Source organism: Salvelinus sp. IW2-2015, linkage group LG36 (assembly GCF_002910315.2).
Source record: "Salvelinus sp. IW2-2015 linkage group LG36, ASM291031v2, whole genome shotgun sequence".
NCBI classification, from domain to species: domain Eukaryota; kingdom Metazoa; phylum Chordata; class Actinopteri; order Salmoniformes; family Salmonidae; genus Salvelinus; species Salvelinus sp. IW2-2015.
In genome coordinates, this window is record NC_036875.1 from 21,265,579 (window position 1) to 21,287,251 (window position 21,673).

Here is a 21,673-nt window from a genome sequence, read left to right on the forward strand (position 1 = left end):
AGAAATTCCACAAAATAACTTTTAACAAGGCACACCTGTTAATTGAAATGCATTCCAGGTGACTACCTCATGAAGCTGGTTGAAAGAATGCCAAGAGCGTGCAAAGCTGTCATCAAGGCAAAGGGTGGCTACTTTGAAGAATCTCAAATATATTTAGATTTGTTTAACAAATTTGTTTAACAATTTGGACATTTTCACTTAGGGGTGTACTCACTTTTGTTGCCAGCGGTTTAGACATTAATGGCTGTGTGTTGAGTTATTTTGAGGGGACAGCAAATTTACACTGTTATACAAGCTGTACCCTCACTATTTTACATTGTAGCAAAGTGTCATTTCTTCAGTGTTGTCACATGAAAAGATATACTCAAATATTTACAAAAATGTGAGGGGTGTACTCACTTTTGTGATATACTGTATATATAGACACACACGTACACACACTACCGTTCAAAAGTTTGGGTTCACTCAGAAATGTCCTTGTTTTTGAAAGAAAAGCAATATTTTGTCAATTTAAAATAACATCAAATTGATCAGAAATACAGTGTAGACATTGTTAATGTTGTAAATGACCTGTAGCTGGAAACTGCAGATTATAAATTTTTGGGGGGGAATATCTACATAGGTGTACAGAGGCCCATTATCAGCAACCATCACCCCCCCCCCCCCTCCCCCTCCATTGTCTTAGACTCTAAGGAAGTAAACACTATATTAAATGCCATAATATATTATATTAAATGACATAAATGCTGTGTTAAATGATACATTCTAATCATCCCTCTGTCTGAGATTACCTCTGTCACAATGATTTAATTTTTTTATTTTATTTTAGTTAAATAAAGTTTAACTAGGCAAGTCAGTTAAGAACATTCTTATTTACAATGACGGCCTTAAGGATTTACTCTTTGCAAGAGTCAATACAGTTAAGACATATTTTCCACTAGATATGTACTTTTTTTGAGACCATTAAAAATCTCATTAAATGATTGACTTACCTGTGGCATGCCATCCGTATGCAGTCATGCCGTGGGTATCTCAGCCTACTCATCGTCACAAATCAACCTTGCTGAGCTTTTTTTGGGCATGGTTTCAACTAGAGTATATTGTATTCTTGTTCACAAAGATAAAGGTTTCAAGTTAAGCAATACTATGGACTAAAAGCTGCAAAAGAAGGAGCTCTCTATACATTTTGGTCACAAGTTTTATAGATATAGTTTTATCTATAGCCTACTATTATTATAATGGGCATGTGTGTCTGTTTGATAGATATTAAACGATGTAGCTATATATTGTACACAGAGCGCCGGGCACACTCATACTGATAATAGGTTATCTGCGTGTTACAGTAATCAAAGGCGTGTCCTTAAGTCTATGGACGCACCCAATCTAAGTAACATAATAAATAATCTGTTTTGCTCTATGAACTCCACAAGTGTCACGGGACTTGTCTGAAGGTAACACATACAAATGAATGGAAGTGTGGTGGTAGTTTTGTGCTAACAAAAATAAGGAGTTAAATATTTATATATATGTCCAAAAAAACTAAAATATTTCCTGACATTTCTTATATCTCCTAGATATAGGGCAGACACTTCAAAACCTTATTCCTTGTGATACATTTTTTGACTGTCTTTTTTTGCCATTTATAAATGCGTTATTCAAAGCGTTTCTATGGGCTAAAGGCCATAGATTGTATTAACTGGATCATCATACTGTACATCTACTATGTGCTTTAAATCTAAATATCCCACTAATAATAACTTAAAATCTATACATCCTTGACAGATGTATTTGTATATGTCCTGGCAGTTTCATGATCAAATACATTGTCTCTTGAGAGACTATGTTTAAGATACAATCCAATAATCGAATTTGAAAAGGTGGATGTGAGAGTGTTAGCCACTTCCTGGTTTGTATAGTTTGATCATCTGTTGGAACAGTGACGTGGGACATGGGAAAAATCCCTGCGTGTCCAGTATTGTTGAGGGAACTGTCATTAGAACATAAAATTCCCTCTCTCTGCCCAGACAAGCCTGTTTGTGCAATCCTCAGAGGACAACTTCAGTATACATTGAGTAATTAGATATACAAGGGCCATAAAAAAAGATCATATGCCTCTACAGAGGCATAATAAAAGTATGTAACAAAGTCAAAGTTATTTGACTTATACATTTAATTCACATGAAGAAATCTGTTTTAAGTCCAACTTCCCAGAACAAGTTAGGAATCACTGCCTACTGGGCACAGACGTCAGTTCAACGTCTAGTTTTGATTTTAATTTGGTTGAGTTGTCAACTAAAGTGAATTCAATGTGAAATCAACATAACATGTCACCATGTCATTTAGGTTCAAAGTTGGGTGAAAAAAATACTAAATTCCTTAACGTTGATTACTTTTTTCAAATTCAATCCATTTTCCATGATTCAACGTCATCTCATAGAAGTTCTTTGTTGAAATGACGGTGGATACAGCATTGATTCAACCAGTTTTTGCCCAGTGGGTGATTTTCATTGACACCACCAATGATGGATTGTGTCTGACTAAATTAGGGCTGTTGCATAGGCCTACAGACACTCAATACCCGCATTGGCAAATAACGCTAATGCAATGACAAAGTAAAGTAGCATAACAACAATGTATAAAGGTTGAAGGTTCTGAAAATGAAGAGGCATTCCTCCTCTTTAGTGTGACACAGGGCCTAAAAGAAGATCTGAAAAGACAGGAATTGAGTTGACCACAAGGTGCCTCTTATCTACAGTAGGGATCAAATCAAATTTTGCGCAGAATACAACAGGTGTAGGTAGACCTTACCGTGAAATACTTACTTACAGGCCCTTAACCAACAATGCAGTTAAGAAAAATATTTACTAAATAAACTAAAGTAAAAAATAAAAGAGCAATAATAAAATAACAATAATGAGGTTATATACAGTGGGTACTGGTACCAAGTCAATGTGCGGAGTCAATGTGCGGGGGTACAGGTTAGTCGAGGTATTTGAGGTAAAATGTACATATAGGTAGGGGTAAAGTGACTATGCTTAGATAAAACATCAAGTAGCAGCAGGGTAAAAAAAGGGGGGGGGGGTCAATGCAAATAGTCCAGGTAGGAATTTGATTAGCTGTTCAGCAGTCTTATGGCTTGGGGGTAGAAGCTGTTAAGAAGCCATTTGGGCCTCCTGAGTGGCGCAGCGGTCTAAGGCTACAGATCTGGGTTGGATCCCGGGCTGTATTGCAGCCGGCCGCGACCGGGAGACCCATGAGGCGGTGCACAATTGGCCCAGCGTCGTCCGGGTTAAGGGCGAGTTTGTCCTTGGGATGTCCTTGTCCCATCACGCTCTAGCGACTACTGTGGTGGGCCGGGTGCATGCACACTGACACGGTCCCCAGTTGGAATATGTTTCCTCCGACACATTGGTGTGGCTGGCTTCCGGGGTTAAGTGAGCAGTGTGTCAAGAAGTAACGAGGCTTGGCGGGTCGCGTTTCGGAGGACGCATGGCTCTCAACCTTCGCCTCTCCCGAGTCCGTATGGGAGTTGCAGCGATGGGACAAGACAGTAACTACCAATTAAATATCACGAAATTGGGGAGGAAAAGGAATAAATAAATAAATAATAAACAAAGCCTTTTGGCGCTCTGGTACTGCTTGTCGTGCGGCAGCAGAGAGAACAGTATATGACTAGTGTGGCTGGAGTCTTTGGCAAATTTAGGCCCTTCCTTTGACACTGCCTGGTATAGAGGTCCTGGATGGCAGGAAGCTTGTCCCCTTGATGTACTGGGCCATACGCACTACCCTCTGTAGCGCCTTGCGGTCGGAGGCCGAGCAGTTGCCATACCAGGCGGTGATGCAACCAGTCAGGATGCTCTCGATGGTACAGCTGTAGAACTTTTTGAGGATCTGAGGACCCTTTTTATTACAAATAAAAAACGAAAATATTCAGACCCTTTACTTAGTACTTTGTTGAAGCACCTTTGGCAGCGATTACAGCCTCAAGTCTTATTGAGTATGACGCTTCAAGCTTGGCACACCTGAATTTGGGGAGTTTCTCCCATTCTTCCCTGCAGATCCTCTCAAGCTCTGTCAGGTTGGATGGGGAGCGTCGCTGCACAGCTATTTTCAGGTCTCTCCAGAGATGTTCAATCGGGTTCAAGTCTGGGCTCTGGCTAGGCCACTCAAGGACATTCAGAGACTTGTCCCGAAGCCACTCCTGCGTTGTCTTGGCTGTGTGCTTAGAGTTGTTGTCCTGTTGGAAAGTGAACCTTCGCCCCAGTCTGAGGTCCTGAGCTCTCTGGAGCAGATTTTCATCAAAGATCACTCTGTACTTTGCTCCGTTAATCTTTCCCTCGATCCTGACTAGTCTCCCAGTCCCTGCCACTGAAAAACATCCCCACAGCATGATGCTACCACCACCATCCTTCACCATAGGGATGGTGTCGGGTTTCCTCCAGACGTGACGCTTGGCTTTCAAGCCAAATAGTTAAATCTTGGTTTCATCAGACCAGAGAATCTTGTTTCTCATGGTCTGAGAGTCCTTTACTCCAAGTGGGCTGTCATGTTCCTTTTACTGAGGAGTGGCTTCCGTCTGGCCACTACCATAAAGGATTGATTGGTGGAGTCCTGCAGAGATGGTTGTCATTCTGGAAGGTTCTCCCATCTCCACAGAGGAACTCTGTAGCTCTGTCAGTGACCATCTGGTTCTTGCTCACCTCCTTGACCAAGGACCTTCTCCCCCGATTGCTCAGTTTGGCCGGACGGCCAGCTCTAGGAAGAGTGTTGGTGGTTCCAAATTTCTTCCATTTAAGAATGATGGAGGCCACTGTGTTCTTGGGGACCTTCAATGCTGCAGAAATTTTTTGTTACCCTTTTCCAGATCTGTGCCTCGACACAATCCTGTCTAGGAGCTCTACGGACAATTCCTTCGACCTCATGGCTTGGTTTTTGCTCTGACATGCACTGTCAACTGTGGGACCTTATATAAACAGGTGTGTGCCTTTCCAAATCCTGTCCAATAAGTTTATTAGTTACCAGCCTCATAAATTGCAGCCCAAATAAATTCTGCAGAGAGTTCACATCAACATCAACTGTTCAGAGGAGACTACTTAAAATCAGGCCTTCTTGGTCGAATTGCTGCAAAGAAACCACTACTAAAGGACACCAATAAGAAAAAGAGACTTTCTTAGGCCAAGAAACACGAGCAATAAACATTAGACTGGTGGAAATCTGTCCTTTGGTCTGATGAGTCCAAATGTAAGATTTTTGGTTCCAACCGACATGTCTTTGTGAGACTCGGAGTAGGTGAACAGATGATCTCTGCATGTGTGGTTCCCACCGTGAAGCATGGAGGAGGTATGATGGTGTGGGGGTGCTTTGCTGGTGACACTGTCTGTAATTTATTTAGATTTCAAGGCACAACTAACCAGCATGGCTACCATACATTCTGCGGCGATACGCCATCCCATCTGGTTTGTGCTTATTGGGACTATCATTTGTTTTTCAACAGGACAATGACCCAACACACCTCCTGGCTGTGTAAGGGCTATTTGACCAAGAAGGAGAGTGATGGAGTGCCTCCACAATTACCCGACCTCAACCCAATTGAGATGGTTTGGGATGAGTTGGACCACAGAGTGAAGAAAAAGCAGCCATCAAGTGCTCAGTATATGTGGGAACTCCTTCAAGACTGTTGGAAATGCATTCCAGGTGAAGCTAGTTGAGAGAATGTCAAGAGTGTGCAAAGCTTTCATCAAGGCAAAGGGTGGCTACTTTGAAGAATCTGAAATATAAAATATATTTTCATTTGTTTAACACTTTTTTGGTTAATACATGATTCCACATGTGTTATTTCATAGTGTTGATGTCTTCACCATTATTCTACAATGTAGAAAATAGTAAAAACCCTTGAATGTCTAGGTGTGTCCAAACTTTTGACTGGTACTACACACAGAGAAAGTTATTTTTGGTGCCGGCCACCAGTTGCCCATCCCTGATCTACAGCACCAATCAAATAAATCCCACTGTGAATGGGGTATGGTAGTAGGTGACAGGTGCAATGGTTTGTGTCAAGAACTGCAACTCTGCTGGGGGGGATGCAACTGAATAATGGGAAGGTATTCCTCATGTTTGCTATGCTCAGTGTTTGAACCTTGTCAATAATGTTGGGTACAGATAGGATATTTGTTGTTTTCATTACATTACTTGTCAAGCATGGGAGGATTTGGTTTGAACATGCAGAGATCTGATCTGCTCAGGGTGTGTCACAACTTTGTCTCACACATCAAAAGTGTATTGCGTTAAAAACATGAATTGATAATTGTTGGAAACTGGCCCTAAACTGTCAATCCTATCACTCATCAACCTAGATGAGTGTTGAACTAGTAACCGAAAGGTTGCAAAATTGAATTCCCGAGCTGACTAGGTACAAATATGTCGTTCTGCCCCTGAACAAGGCAGTTAACCCACTGTTCCTAGGCCGTCATTGAAAATAAGAATGTGTTCTTAACTGACTTGCCTAGTAAAATAAAGGTAAAATAAAAATAAAATAAATAGATCAATTCAGAGTTTCACCAGAAATAATTCTCTCTGATCACATATCACAATATGCACCAGTGACAAGAGTAAGTATTTTCAGTAGTTCTGCTATCAATCATAGGAGTTCTATGAAAGGAAACTTTTGGGTAAGGGATTTGGTGTCATGCTGTCTGAAAGGCTTTTGACTGAAGGCAAAATATATATATATWTTTTTTTACTGATCTCTCAGCCTTTATCCATAAACCTTATAATAACAATCTGTCACTTTATGGCAGTATTAAATTGAGGGCCAGCATTTACAGTTGGTAATTCTAGCCTACTGTTTGTTTGTCTCATTCCTTACCTTGTAGATTTGGGGGAGGTTCTCATTGTCTGTCTGTCAGGATGCTACCTACAGTTCTTGCAGATTGTTTGTTGTGATTTAAGTGTCTGAGTGCAATGAGGTGCTATAAGCATATAAGATTACGTGACACCGATAGTATCTTTCAAAACGTACCCAAATCAAAAACCATGGACTTGAGGCCTCCAGAGTGGCACAGCGGTCAAAGGCACTGCAGTGCTTGCGGCGTCACTACAGACCCGGGTTCAATCCCAGGCTGTCACAACCGGCCGTGACCGGGAGTCCCATAGGGTGGCACACAATTGACCCAGGTGAGGGTTTGGCTGGGGGGGCTCATCGTGCTCTAGGGGCTCCTTGGGCGGGCCGGGCGCTTGCAGGCTGACTTCGGACGTCAGTTGAACAGTGTTTCCTCCGACACATTGGTGCAGCTGGCTTCCGGGTTAAGGGGACGGGTGTTAAGAAGCGCGGTTTGACGGGTCATGTTTCAGAGGACGCATGACTCGACCTTCGCCTCTCCCGAGCCCGTTGGGGAGTTGCAGCAATGAGAAAAGTTTGCAATTGGATATCACGAAATTGGGGATAAAAAGGGGGCACATTTTTTTTTGTTATTTTTTTTACATGGACTGATAGCAGCCTTGTAGGAAAACTGAAAGAGAGAGACGCTGCTTATAAACAGAGCAAGGTGACTGGGACAATAGTTTGGTCAAACATATTGATCAAGATGGCTCCAGACAAAGTGGAGGAGCAATTCAGCGGGTCGGACACAAAAGGCATATGAGGCAGGGGCTCCTAACGATCACGGATTACAAAAATAAAGCCAGCCACATTGCGGTTACCAACGCCACCCTACCGGATGAGCTAAACATATTTTTCTCAAGATTCAAGCACAATGACCCTGAGCTGCTGAGGAGAGCCCCCGATGACAACATGGGCTTCACACTCAGTCTCCACTGAGGACGTATGTAAGTCATGCAAACGTGTTAACTCTCGCAAGGCTGCCGGCCTAGAAGACATCTATAGACGTGCCCTCAGAGCATGTGTTTCTGACATTTTCAATCTCCCCCTAGCTCAGGCCTCTATACCCACCTGCTCAAAGATGTCCACTATCATCCCCGTGCCCAAGAAAGGGAAAGTAACAAGTGAATGACTACCGACTAGTAGCACTCACTTCCGTCATCATGAAGTGCTTTGAGAGGCTAGTCAAAGACCATATCACCTCCTCCCTCTCAGACACATTCAACCCTCTCCAATTCGCCTACCGTCCTGACAGATCCATGGATGATGCACTGCACCCTGCCCTTACCCACCTGGACAAAATGAATGCATATACTGTATGAGGATGCTGTTCATCGAATACAGCTTGGCCTTCAATATCATAGTGCCCTATAAGCTCATTACAAAGCTCACGGCCCTGGGTCTGAACTCCTCCTTATGCAACTGGGTCCTAGACTTCCACACAGTTCCAACTCCATCATCAAGTTCGCTGACGACACGACAGTAGTAGGCCTGATCAACAACAACTACGAGACTGCCTACAGGGAGGAAGTAGGCACTCTGACGGCGTGGTGTCAGGTAAACAACCTCCCTATTAACTTCAAATTCCTCGTCGTCACATCTCAGAAAAGCTGAAATCGTTTAACCACACGGACACCGTAGTGAAGACACGGCAGCGACTATTCAACCTCAGGATGTTGAAATTTGGCCTGCCCCTGAGGGCCCTCACAGTCTTCTAGAGGAGCACCATCGAGAGCATACTGTTGGGTTGCATCACAGCCTGGTATGGCAACTCCTCCGCCGCCGCAGACCGCAAAGCCCTACAGGACACGTACAACACCAGGTGTTGCAGGAAGGCCAAGAAGATCATCATCACTGTTCTCCCCGCTTCAATCGCTCACATGCTGGCAGCACAGGAGCATCATGGCAAAAACTGAGACTGGCCAATAGCAGGAGTAAATAACAATAGCGGGGATACCTAGTCAGTTGTACAACTGAATGTCTTCAACTGAAATGTGTCTTTCGCATTTAACCCAACCCCTCTGAATCGACATCCACGTCTTCGGCACCCGGGGAACAGTGGGTTAACTGCCTTGCTCTGGGGCAGAACAGGTTTTTACCTTGTCAACTTGGGGGTACCGGTACAGAGTCAGTGTCGGTGATCAGGCCTACCACTGTTGTGTCATCAGCAAACTTAATGACGGTGTTGGAGGCGTGCCTGGCCAAGCAGTCATGATTGAACAGGGAGTACAGGAGGGGACTGAGCACGCACCTCTGAGGGGCCCCTGTGTTGAGGATCAGCGTTGCGGATGTGTTACCTACCCTTACCACCTGGGGGCAGCCTGTCGAAGTCCAGGATCCAGATTCAGAGGGAGGTGTTTAGTGCCAAGATCCTTAGCTTAGTGATGAGTTTTCAGGACACTATGGTGTTGAACGTTGAGCTGTAGTAAATCAATAGTATACTCACATAGGTGTTCCTTTTGTCCAGGTGTGAAAGGCCAGTGTGGAGTGCAATAGAGATTGCATCATCTGTGGATCTGTTGGGGCGGTATGCAAATAGGAGTGAGTCAAGGGTTTCTGGGATAATGGTGTTGATGTGAGCCATGACCAGCCGTTCAAAGCACTTCATGGCTACAGACCTGAGTGCTACGGGTCGATAGTCATTTAGGCAGGTTACCTTGGTGTTCTTGGGCACAGGGAGTATGGTGGTCTGCTTGAAACTTGTTGGTATTACAGACTCAGACAGGGAGATGTTGAAAATGTCAGTGAAGACACTTGCCAGTTGGTCAGCGCATGCTCGGAGTACACGTCCTGGTAATCCGTCTGGCCCTGCGGCCTTATGAATGTTGACCTGTTTTAAAGGTCTTACTCACATCGGCTATGGAGAGCGTGATCACACAGTCGTCCTTAACAGTTGATGCTCTCATGCATGTTTCCATGTTGCTTGCCTCGAAGCAAGCATAGAAGTAATTTAGCTTGTCTGGTAGGCTCGTGTCAACTGGCAGCTCGCGGCTGTGCTTTCCTTTGTAGTCTGTAATAGTTTGCAAGCCCTGCCACATCTGTCGAGCGTTGAAGCCATTGTAGTACGATTCGATCTTTGTCCTGTATTGATGCTTTGCCTGTTTGATGGTTCGTCAGAGGGCATAGCGGAATTTCTTATAAGCTTCCGGGTTAGAGTCCAGCTCCTTGACAGCGGCAGCTCTACCCTTTAATCCATGGCTTCTGGTTGGGGTATGTACGTACAGTCACTGTGGGGACGACGTCATTGATGCACTTATTAAGCCAGTGACTGGTGTTGTGTACTCCTCAATGCCATCGGAAAAATCCCGGGAACATATTCCAGTCTGGCGCTAAAATGGCACAGATACAGTACAAAGATGAGTCCTCTATCTATCTCTATGTGAAGGTCATGCGAGATGGTGCTTGAATCTGATGATGGTGGAAATAAGTATGAATGTCCAAAATAATGGGAAAATAAGTTAAACTAATGTAGGAAAGGAAACTTCTAGTGTTGGTATTACCCCGTTGTTTCTGGTAGGAGTTTGTTTTCTGGGAGTATTGGGTCCCGATTTGGTGGATCCGTGGGGAGTATCCAAAATGATAAAGAAAGCCTTGAGTACAGTACAGTTAGTGAAAATCACAAGGGGTGCGCTTGTATTGATTTTGTGTGTTTATGCTGATCAGAAGGATAATTTTCTGGGCCTCAATCGAGTTAATGATTATCCTATGTCAAAGGAGTAAGTTCTGGAGTGTCAGAGAATGTTGACATTAACATGCTAAAGAAAATTCCTGGAGTGGTCGACATTCGTAGGATGAATTGTTTGATCAATGGAAGGAAGGAGAACTCTGCCTCTGCAATGCAGTACTGCAAGGCAAACGCAGCATTCCATTGGAAATGTACTTCTGGTGTACCAAAATGCTGTCGGTGTGAACGAGGCGTAAAGAGGCAGGCACATAGGACAAATGTGCTAGATGTTAAATTACACATTCCTCGAGGTAGGAATATTAAAATCTGGCATGTATGATAGACGTCTTTGCAATGTAAAAGTCGTATTCCTAATAACTTATAGGGTAGTGAGAGTGACTTTATCACAGTGCATTGTCATACCAGCCACATTTCTGCCTGCTAGAGACCCAAAAACTCAGATACACAGGAAAACATTAAATGACCCAGGGAAATCGATAGATCACAAAAACATATAACTTTCAAAATTGGTGAACCTTTCCTTTTAACATCTGAGGAGCTACATGGATTACTGACTCGTGCAGTCCAACCCTATATATAAATAGTTTTTTTTTTTTTGGGGGGGGGGGGGGGTAAATTCTTTCGTAGTTTGTGTTTTAATGTTCATTTTCTTTTCCCCGTAGTGGAATAAACTTTTATTTGTGAATTTAACCCCCGTCCAGTTAGAGGCGACAAACATTTTTGCATGTAGCTCACCAATAAATCCAACGAGAATACTAATAATTATAGAAGAAGACGTGATCAAATATTTTATAACGAAACCAAGATAGACCACAGCTTGTCGTTAGTCATAGTGGGCAGAACAAGCAAGCAGGTGGGCAGGGCCAAGCACGCGTTAGCGATATCCTATTGGCGCGTTAGTAGTCTGCATATTTCGTTAGGGAACATCTACGTGCAGTAACTCAATTCGGATTTCCACTCCAAACAGCGCGATTTAAAAACAACTTTTGCAAAGAATAACACTTCATAACAAGTGTATTGTGATCAAATGTTTAATCGATGAGAAAATTAGCAGAATGTCGGCCAACATCCATCTCGTTCCCTCTTCCCCCACTACGCGCCAGTAAGCAACTCTCACTACCATATTTGCTAGTGAGTGGAAACGCCAACCGGATGCTTCACATTAATACATCCAGTGAAATATCTGTCTTATTGTTCTATCTGTGACATGATGACGCGAAGCAGGAAGTGTGTTGTTTTGATTGACGATACACTGGGACAAAATTGTTGATTATATAAAACAAAATACATTTCTCTTTGCTTCTTGAAGGTAAGGTCGTAGTCTCAAGTCTGAACCCTCAATGTCCTTTGCAGCATCACAGCAAACATACTAGCGTACCTAGCTTATTTTCTAACGTTAACTAGCCAGCTAAAAAGTTACAGTAACTAGTTAACGTTACCTCCAAATTACAAACGAATGGTTATCTACACTGTACAAAGATTAGGACCATTGCTGTATTCATGGATGCCAAGGGAAGCCAGGCTTTCCCCCCAAAATTGAGAAAAATGCATATAATGTATATTTCGTTTCTCTGTGTTTCATAATTGTCCTTCAATTCGCAAGAAGCTGAATGCATCTCACCGGAAAAAGCATCCGCGCAAACTAAACAGCGAACATCTGTCTCCCTACGTGTATGCCATCTATCTGATGCTGTCTGGTCCAAACCAGTATGACATTGTTGCAGCCCATACCGTTGATTGGAATGCAACGGAAGCCAGCGAACATTTGGCCTCGATTGATTGGTCTTTAAAAAAAATATATTTTTTAACAGCGTTAATTAAGCTAAACTGAGCAAGCTCAAAAGTGTCAAGATAGCCAGCTTGGATTTTGGCATCCCTCCTATCAAATCGCATTGAGAGCATACATCATTGACAGAAACAACTTGAATTGTGTTGATATCACAAGTTTACTGGAGAACTGAGACGAAGTAGAGACTCTGGACAGGGTGGATAAGGTTTAATAAAAAAGCAGTTTATTCAGAGGTAAAGATATCTGAAATAGCGTGCACGGACTCGTTATTCAAGCTCAAATGGAACTATCTTGAAAGAAGCTCTCTAAACATTTTGTGCAGACATTATATATGATAAATGAAGTAGGTTGAGTCTGGTAGATCTGGTCTTCTGGTTGGTCCTGATGAGTTGGGCGAGGTCCCCTTCAGGCTAGTGTCACTGTCCCATTGGCTCTGAGTAGAGTTCTTTGTCTTCAGAAATGTTCAGCTAAAACAGGAGATTAGGTGTGTGCGTAGATGTTCCTGTCATATCTGTGTGTCTCTGTAAAATGTTCAGCCTAAAGAGGAGATTTTGTGTGTGCGTAGATGTTCCTGTTTTATCAGTGTTTATGAAAGGTTTGTGCCAGCCCTCTGTCCTTGGGTGTGTGTGTGTCTCAGTATCTCGTGAAATGCAGCCCCAAGCACCTTGTTGGTCAAGGCCTTTCCTGTTTTAATCAGTGTTTGTGTGGGGTTTGTGTCAGCCATCTGTCTCTGGGTGTGTGTGGGTCTCAGTATCTGCTTATGAGTTTGTGAGAAACCCTGTTTTGAAAGAAGTTAGTTATAACAACGTAATAGCAATATGCTTGTGTTATTTTAAATGGTATTTATTACAATTGTTGTATCTCGTTGTGTTGTAGCCCTCTGGTGGCTAGCTAGCTAAAATTGTCCCTTTCCTAAATTATCCATGGATGGAGATAGGTATTTGGTCTTGTGGTTTTACTTAATTCTCCATACCAGCCAATGATTATAATGGCGATTCTGATTAATTAATGCACTGTTGTGCCCCTGGCCTGAGAGGATGGACATTCAGCATGTAACAGGCTAAAGTTGCCCGTGAATGGAATTAGGCTAGCAAGTAAGCATTTTAGCCAGGTAGCCTAGGACAACAAAAAATAAAAGTGTGTACTGTATGGCTGAGTGATAGACCTTTTCATCAACATGAAAGAGAGGAGGACGGCATTGGCGTTTCTCTACAAGTAGGGTGAGTCAACATATTTTCTACTTGCGTTCACACATACTCACGCAGACAGAACCATGGACAGCCACATTTTATTTTGCTTACGTTGATTGGAATAAATTGTTTTTGGTATCTTTTAGTTGTCACTGTATTAGACTAAGCAGAGGTGATTTGATCATGTTGAAATTGTGCTGGAATGGTGGAGGCAGCTACTGTTTTCTTTGCGACTTGCGGTAACTCTCTGTGGTTCTAAATCAATAGTTGTTTAGTGGTCCGTAAAATCCGGAAACATTAACTTGCTTGACCATGCTGTTGGTCATGTAACTGTCTGTTACATGTAATAACCTCAGCAACAAATAAAAACGTCCTCTCACTGTCAACTGCGTTTATTTACCGCAAACTTAACATGTGTAAATATTTGTATGAACATAACAAGATTCAACAACTGAGACATAAACTGAACAAGTTCCACAGACACGTGACTAACAGAAATGTATGAATCTGTGTCCCTGAACATAGTGACTGTTACTTTTGATTTTGACTCCCCCTATCTGGTGTGGCTACCAGCTGCATTAAGTACTGCAGTGCATCTCCTCCTCATGGACTGCACCAGATTTGCCAGTTATTGCTGTGAGATGTTACCCCACTCTTCCACCAAGGCACCTGCAAGTTCCCAGACATTTTTGGGGGGAATGGCCCTAGCCCTCACCCTCCGATCCAACAGGTCCCAGACGTGCTCAATGGAATTGAGATCCGGGCTCTTCGCTGGCCATGGCAGAACACTGACATTCCTGTCTTGCAGGAAATCACGCACAGAATGAGCAGTATGGCTGGTGGCATTGTCATGCTGGAGGGTCATGTCAGGATGAGCCTGCAGGAAGGGTACCACATGAGGGAGGAGGATGTCTTCCCTGTAACGCACAGCGTTGAGATTGCTTGCAATGACAACGAGCTCAGTCCGATGATGCTGTGACACACCACCCCAGACCATGACGGACCCTCCACCTCCAAATCGATACCGCTCCAGAGTACAGGCCTCGGTGTAACGCTCATTCCTTCGATGATAAACGTGAATCCGACCATCACCCCTGGAGAGACAAAACCGCGACTCGTCAGTGAAGAGCACTTTTTGCCAGTCCTGTCTGGTCCAGCAATGGTGGGTTTGTGCCCGCCCATAGGCGACATTGTTGCCGGTGATGATTGGTGAGGACCTGCCTTGCAACAGGCCTACAAGCCCTCAGTCCAGCCTCTCTCAGCCTATTGCGGACAGTCTGAGCACTGATGGAGGGATTGTGCGTTCCTGGTGTAACTCGGGCAGTTGTTGCCATCCTGTACCTGTCCCGCAGGTGTGATGTTCAGATGTACCGATCCTGTGCAGGTGTTGTTACACATGGTTTGCCACTGCAAGGATGATCAGCTGTCCGTCCTGTCTCCCTGTTGCGCTGTCTTAGGCTTCTCTCTCACAGTACGGACATTGCAATTTATTGCCCTGGCCACATCTGCAGTCCTCATGCCCCCTGGCAGAATGCCTACGGCACGTTCACGCAGATGAGCAGGGACCCTGGGCATCTTTCTTTTGGTGTTTTTCAGAGTCAGTAGAAAGGCCTCTTTAGTGTCCAAAGTTTTCATGACTGGCCTTAATTGCCTACTGTCTGTAAGCTGTTAGTGTCTTAACGACCGTTCCACAGGTGCATGTTCATTAATTGTTTATGGTTCATTGAACAAGCTTGGGAAACAGTGTTTAAACCCTTTACAATGAAGATCTGTGAAGTTATTTGGATTTTTATGAATTATCTTTGAAAGACAGGGTCCTGAAAAAGTTTATGATTTGTGGACTAAACTGGACAGAGGTTGCTATCCGGTTTTGTGATAAAACAAAGGTTTCTTTGAATTTATTCTACCACTGTGTCTAATTGTTTCAGCCTTTAGGCCTAAATATCACTGTCGCAAGGCATATGAATTAACAGGTTATAGAGCAAACAACGCAATTGTCACTACACAGGTTGTATGATGGCCTTTTTTTCTGGCTTCCTCAGTGATCTTACCCACGCACCGCCACTGTTAGGAACACCTACTCTTTCCATGACATAGACGGACCTGGTGAAAGCTATGATCCCCTATTGAAGTTGATTTAACAAGTGACATCAATCAGTGTAGATTGACAGGTTGAATAATGATGTTTAAGTCTTGAGATAATTGAGACATGGATTGTGTGTGTGCCATTCAGAGGGTGAATAGGTTAGACAAAAGATTTTAGTTCCTTTGAACGTGGTATGGTAGTAGGTGCCAGGCACTCTGGTTTGAGTGTATCAAGAACTGCAATGCTGCTGGGTTTTTCACGCTCAACCGTTTCCCGTGTGTATCGAGAATGGTCCACCACCCGAAGGACATCCAGCCAACTTGACTCGACTGCGGGAAGCATTGGAGCCAACATAGGCCAGCATCCCTGTGGAACGCTTTCAATACCTTGTTGAGTCCATGCCCTGACGAATTGAGGCTGTTCTGAGGGAAAAAGGGGGTGAAACTCAATATTAGGAAGGTGTTTCTAACGTTTTGTACACTCAGTGTATAAGCCACTACAAAGATGATATCTCGACTAGCTAGCTTGCAACCGCTTATTCATAAGATCATCTTCTATAAGCTTCATTACAAAAGTGTATGATATAGTAATTAAATTCCTAGGCTAGTCTGAGCAGATTGTGTTGTTGTAGCTAGCCATTGTAATATATATTTTATTATTTACACAGGTGCATTGTTGCTCTACATGTGAAACGTCTGTATGAGTGACGCACACAACCACAGCACTCCACCACCATGGGCCAGCGAAGGAGGGGGGTGGCTGCATCTCCTGGGGGCCCCCAAGCAAACAGACACCCTGACGGGCTCACAGTAGCTCCCCAGGCCCCAACCAGGAAACACAACATTTGCATGGTGTCAGACTTCTTCTACCCCAACATGGGAGGGGTGGAGAGCCACATCTATCAACTATCCCAGTGTCTGATCGAGAAGGGCCACAAGGTGGTGATCGCCACCCACACCTACGGCTGCAGGAAGGGGGTCCGCTACCTGACCAACGGGCTCAAGGTCTACTACCTGCCCCTGCAGGTGATGTACAACCAGTCCACCGTCACCACCTGCTTCCACAGCCTGCCACTACTGCGCTGTGTGTTCGTCAGGGAGCGCATCACCGTGGTGCACGCCCACAGCTCCTTCTCCGCCATGGGACACGATGCACTGTTCCACGCCAAGACCATGGGCCTCAACACGGTGGGTAGCAGTCTAGCAGAGAGGGTGTTGTGGGTGGTGAAACTAAGCCTACCTTTGACCGAACGTAGCGCACTATAGGAATAGGGTGCCATTGCAGACCCAACCTACGGCAAGGCAGTAACATATCACATTCCTGAAGTAGCTTTTTATGTGTCCATCTAGTATAAATAACTAAAGGTTGTTTTCTGTTTACAGGTGTTCACTGACCACTCCCTCTTCGGTTTTGCTGACGTCAGCTCGGTGCTGACCAATAAGCTGCTGACTGTATCTCTGTGCGACACCAATCACATTGTGTGCGTGTCATACACCAGTAAGGAGAACACAGTGCTCAGGGCAGGGCTTGACCCCGAGATTGTTTCTGTCATCCCCAATGCTGTCGACCCCAGAGACTTCACCCCCGACCCCTCCCAACGGCATGACGACAGGATCACCATCGTTGTGATCAGCCGTCTCGTCTACCGCAAAGGTAGGGAGGGAGGGGTGAGACTATACTGTATATAATGATAAATGTAGCAAAAACTTGATTGTAGGAGTGTGAAGTGTCATTCCCTGCTCTTTCCCTTTTTTAAGGAATAGATCTTCTGGGAAGGATCATCCCAGAGCTCTGTCTGAAACATCCAGATCTACATTTTCTGATTGGTGGAGAGGGACCTAAGAGAATCGTGTTGGAGGAAGTGAGAGAGAAATACCAACTACACGACAGGTACAATTATACAGTGGTGTGTGTGTATGTATGTGTTTATATGTACTACATGTGTCTGATTTTGCTTCTCTCCCAAGGGTGCATCTCCTGGGGGCCCTGGAGCATAAGGATGTGCGTGGGGTGTTGGTCCAGGGACATATCTTCCTCAACACCTCCCTGACTGAGGCCTTCTGCATGGCCATAGTGGAGGGAGCCAGCTGTGGACTACAGGTGGGTTCATCCCTTATCACAACACAGGCCAGGTACTGTATACGTTAGCTGGTGCACTTTGAGATAAAGTGGTTGAAACCTGGGACTGGTTGGGTGTAAGTCAGGGATAGTCTAATGAGAAGCAGTGGTGGATTGAGTGGGTGTTTGTCCATTAAGATGAATGGGGAAACGAGGTGAACTTTGCATATATGTGGGTGTTTAGATGTAGAGTATGCTTGTAATGTGAGGGAGTTTGAGATCTGATCATTTTGTGTGTGTGCGTGTAGGTGGTAAGTACGCGTGTTGGAGGGATCCCAGAGGTTCTGCCTGAGCATCTGATCACCCTGTGCGAGCCCACCGTGCATTCTCTGTGTGCCGGCCTGGAGAGTGTCATCGCTAGGCAACTATCGGGCCGCGTTGCCTCCCCCGCCACCATCCACGCCCACGTCCGCACCCTGTACACCTGGAGGAACGTCGCAGAGAGAACAGAGAAGGTAGGCTCATACATGCTTACATACTCTCTATTTTATTATGTTTCATAAATCTACACTATGATACACTTTCATAATACCTTTTATTGACACTGACTGAGATACTGATGAGGTCTAATTCATTGATACTAACACTGTGTCTATGCTCTCTCTGTTCTGTCAGGTGTATGACTGCGTCGCTGGGAAGGAGGTTCTTCCTCTGGAAAGACGGCTGCTCAGACTGAGGGCCCACTGTGGCCCCGTGGCAGGCTCCATCTTTGCCCTCTTTGCTGTTCTCGACTTCCTCTTCCTGCTCCTCCTCCGCTGGCTCCTCCCAGACCGCCTCATAGATATTGCCATGGACGCCACGGGCCCTCAGGGGTTGTGGAGGCGGTGCTTGGTCGATAGGAAAGGAACTCGCTCTAAAAGTGCCGTCTTGACAAAGGAGGAGTCAGGTGGTCACAAGACCAAGCTATGATCACAACTCCAAGCAGGCACAAATCCTTATCCTCAATTGTTATACAACTCCTGAAAATACAGATATTTTTACATTTTTTACTTGATAACCGACCCCACTACCTTATGACCTGTGGAGACTGACCACTCGTTGCAGAATGTTTTAGGGGGAACCCGTGTGTTTACAATAGGATTGTTTTTTTGTTTTTTAAAAACTTTTTTTGTTTTCTTTTCCTCTATATATTTAATGTATTATTTCTTAAACTTTATATGATCAAAAGGATCAATACTTTGTAGTTATGTTTCTTTTGTAATGTTATTTCTTTAAATTCTTCTGAGTGGCAGCCCAAATCAAATCTAATTTTATTTGTCACATGCGCAGAATACAACCGGTGTAGACCTTACCGTGAAATGCTTACTTACAAGCCCTTAACCAACAATGCAGTTAAGAAAATATTTACTAAATAAACAAACATTTTTTTTAAAGTCACACAATAAAATAACTAGGCTATATACAGGGGGTACCGGTACTGAGTCAATGTGCGGGGTTCAGGGTAGTTGAGGTAATTGAGGTAATGTGTACATGTAGGTAGGGGTAAAGTGACTATGCATAGATAATAAACAGCGAGGGGGGGGGGGGGGGTCAATGCAAATAGTCCAGGTAGCCATTTGCTTAGTTGTTCAGCAGTCTTATGGCTTGGGGGTAGAAGCTTCTGTTGAGAAGCCTTTTGGACCTAGACTTGGCGCTCCGGTACCGCTTGTCGTGCGGTAGTGGAGAGAACAGTCTATGACTTGGGTGGCTGTAGTCTTTGACAATTTTGGGTCTTCCTCTGACACAGCCTGGTATAGAGGTCCTGGATGGCAGGAAGCTTGGTCTTAGTGATATACTGGGCCGTACGCACTACCCTCTGTAGCGCCTTACCGTCGGATGCTGAGCAGTTGCCATACCATGCGATGATGCAACCGGTCAGGTACAATGTGTGAAATAATATATTGAAAATATATGAACAGAATATTAATTGATATGAATTTAAATAATGTACAGTCTTGGCCAAAAGTTGAATGACACAAATATTAATTTCCACAAAGTTTGTTGCTTCAGTGTCTTTAGATTTGTCAGATGTTACTATAATTACAAGTATTTCATAAGTGTCAAAGGCTTTTATTGACAATTACATGAAGTTGATGCAAAGAGTCAATATTTGCAGTGTTGACCCTTCTTTTTCAAGACCTCTGCAATCCGCCCTGGCATGCTGTCAATTAACTTCTGGGCCACATCCCGACTGATGGCAGCCCATTCTTGCATAATCAATGTTTGGAGTTTGTGGGTTTTTGTTTGTCCACCCGCCTCTTGAGGATTGACCACAAGTTCAATGGGATTAAGGTCTGGGGAGTTTCCTGGCCATGGACCCAAAATATCGATGTTTTGTTCCCCCGAGCCACTTAGGTTAACACTTTTGCCTTATGGCAAGGTGCTCCATCATGCTGGAAAAGGCGTTGTTTGTCACCAAACTGTTCCTGGATGATTGGGAGAGTTGGTACTGTGTTGGTACCATTCTTTATTCATGGCTGTGTTCTTAGGCAAAATTGTGTCTGAGTCCACTCCCTTGGCTGAGAAGCAACCCCACACATGAATGGTCCTCTGGATGCTTTACTGTTGGCATGACACAGGACTGATGGTAGCGCTCACCTTGTCTTCTCCGGACAACCTTTTTTCCAGATGCCCCAATCGGAAAGGGGATTCATCAGAGAAAATGACTTTACCCCAGTCCTCAGCAGTCCAATCCCTGTACCTTTTGCACAATATCAGTCTCTCCCTCATGTTTTTCCTGGAGAGAAATTGCTTCTTTGCTGCCCTTCTTGACACCAGGCCATCCTCCAAAAGTCTTCGCCTCACTGCATGCAGATGCACTCACACCTCCCTGCTGCCATTCCTGAGCAAGCTCTGTACTGGTGGTGCACCGATCTCGCAGCTGAATCAACTTTAGGAGATGGTCCTGGCACTTGCTGGACTTTCTTGGGCACCCTGAAGCCTTCTTCACAACAATTGAACCGCTCTCCTTGAAGTTCTTGATCCGATAAATGGTTGATTTAGGTGTGATCTTACTGGCAGCAATATCCTTGCCTGTGAAGCCCTTTTTGTGCAAAGCAATGATGACGGCACGTGTTTCCTTGCAGGTAACCATGGTTGACAGAGGAAGAACAATGATTCCAAGCACCACCCTCCTTTTGAAGCTTCCAGTCTGTTATTCGAACTCAATCAGCATGACAGAGTGATCTCCAGCCTTGTCCTCGTCAAGAGAGATCATGACATGTCAGCGGGTCCTTTTGTGGCAGGGCTGAAATGCAGTGGAAATGTTTTGGGGGATTCAGTTAATTTGCAATTAATTGCAATTCATCTGATCACTCTTCATAACATTCTGGAGTATATGCAAATTGCCATCATACAAACTGAGGCAGCAGACTTTGTGAAAATGTAATATTTGGTGCATTCTCAAAACTTTTGGCCACGACTGTACCTGTACCCCCCCCCCCCCCCCAAAAAGACAAAATAAATCAAAAATGTGGTCACAAAAAATTAGCTGGGGCCTCAAACTTCATGTATGTATAGGAACAAAAACATCAGTTTTCACTGTAAACAGCTGACCAGACAAAACGCATAGCTGAAAGGGGAGATGTCGCTGGCATTCCTTTATGTTCAAGTCTAAGGATAGGGCACCATTCACACATCGTTAGGGGCGTAGACTGGGTAATGCACATCTATTGTTGTCACTAAAAAAACACATTTACTGCCTAAAGAGTTTTTTTTATTTAACTAGGCAAGTCGGTTAAGAACAAATTCTTATTCACAATGACAGCCTACCCCGGCCAAACCCTAACCTGGACAACGCTGGGCCAATTGCGCACCGCCCTATGGGACTCCCAATCACGGCCAGTTGTGATACAGCCTGGAATCAAACCAGGGTCTGTAGTGACACCTCTAGCACTGAGATGCAGTGCCTTAGACCGCTGCGCCACTCAGGATCCCTGAAATTCATGAC

The 21,673-nt window shown here is 44.3% G+C and overlaps 1 protein-coding gene across 2 annotated transcripts; it reads left to right on the forward strand.

Annotated features, from left to right (window-relative positions):
- The first annotated feature begins 11,808 nt into the window (after positions 1 to 11,808).
- Positions 11,809 to 18,871, forward strand: LOC111959891 (phosphatidylinositol N-acetylglucosaminyltransferase subunit A). 2 transcript variants are annotated; one of them, XM_070437744.1, is made up of 8 exons: positions 11,809 to 11,871; positions 13,538 to 13,571; positions 16,295 to 16,814; positions 17,010 to 17,280; positions 17,385 to 17,517; positions 17,595 to 17,727; positions 17,994 to 18,200; positions 18,361 to 18,871. In XM_070437744.1, exons 3-8 carry the CDS (start codon positions 16,362 to 16,364, stop codon positions 18,652 to 18,654), a joined length of 1,491 nt encoding a protein of 496 aa, XP_070293845.1. In that variant the 5' UTR covers positions 11,809 to 11,871; positions 13,538 to 13,571; positions 16,295 to 16,361; the 3' UTR covers positions 18,655 to 18,871. The 2 variants fall into 2 exon arrangements, with proteins under 2 accessions (XP_070293845.1, XP_023837497.1); XM_023981729.2 differs by lacking the exon at positions 11,809 to 11,871 and having other exon boundaries at positions 13,422 to 13,571.
- Positions 18,872 to 21,673: the final 2,802 nt, after the last annotated feature.

Coding starts and splice junctions, on each gene's coding strand:
- LOC111959891 (XM_070437744.1), top strand. CDS start 16,362: ATGGGCCAGCGAAGGAGGGGGGTGGCTGCATCTCCTGGGGGCCCCCAA. Junction 17,518..17,594: donor AAATACCAACTACACGACAG/GTACAATTATAC, acceptor TTCTCTCCCAAG/GGTGCATCTCCTGGGGGCCC. Junction 18,201..18,360: donor TCGCAGAGAGAACAGAGAAG/GTAGGCTCATAC, acceptor CTGTTCTGTCAG/GTGTATGACTGCGTCGCTGG.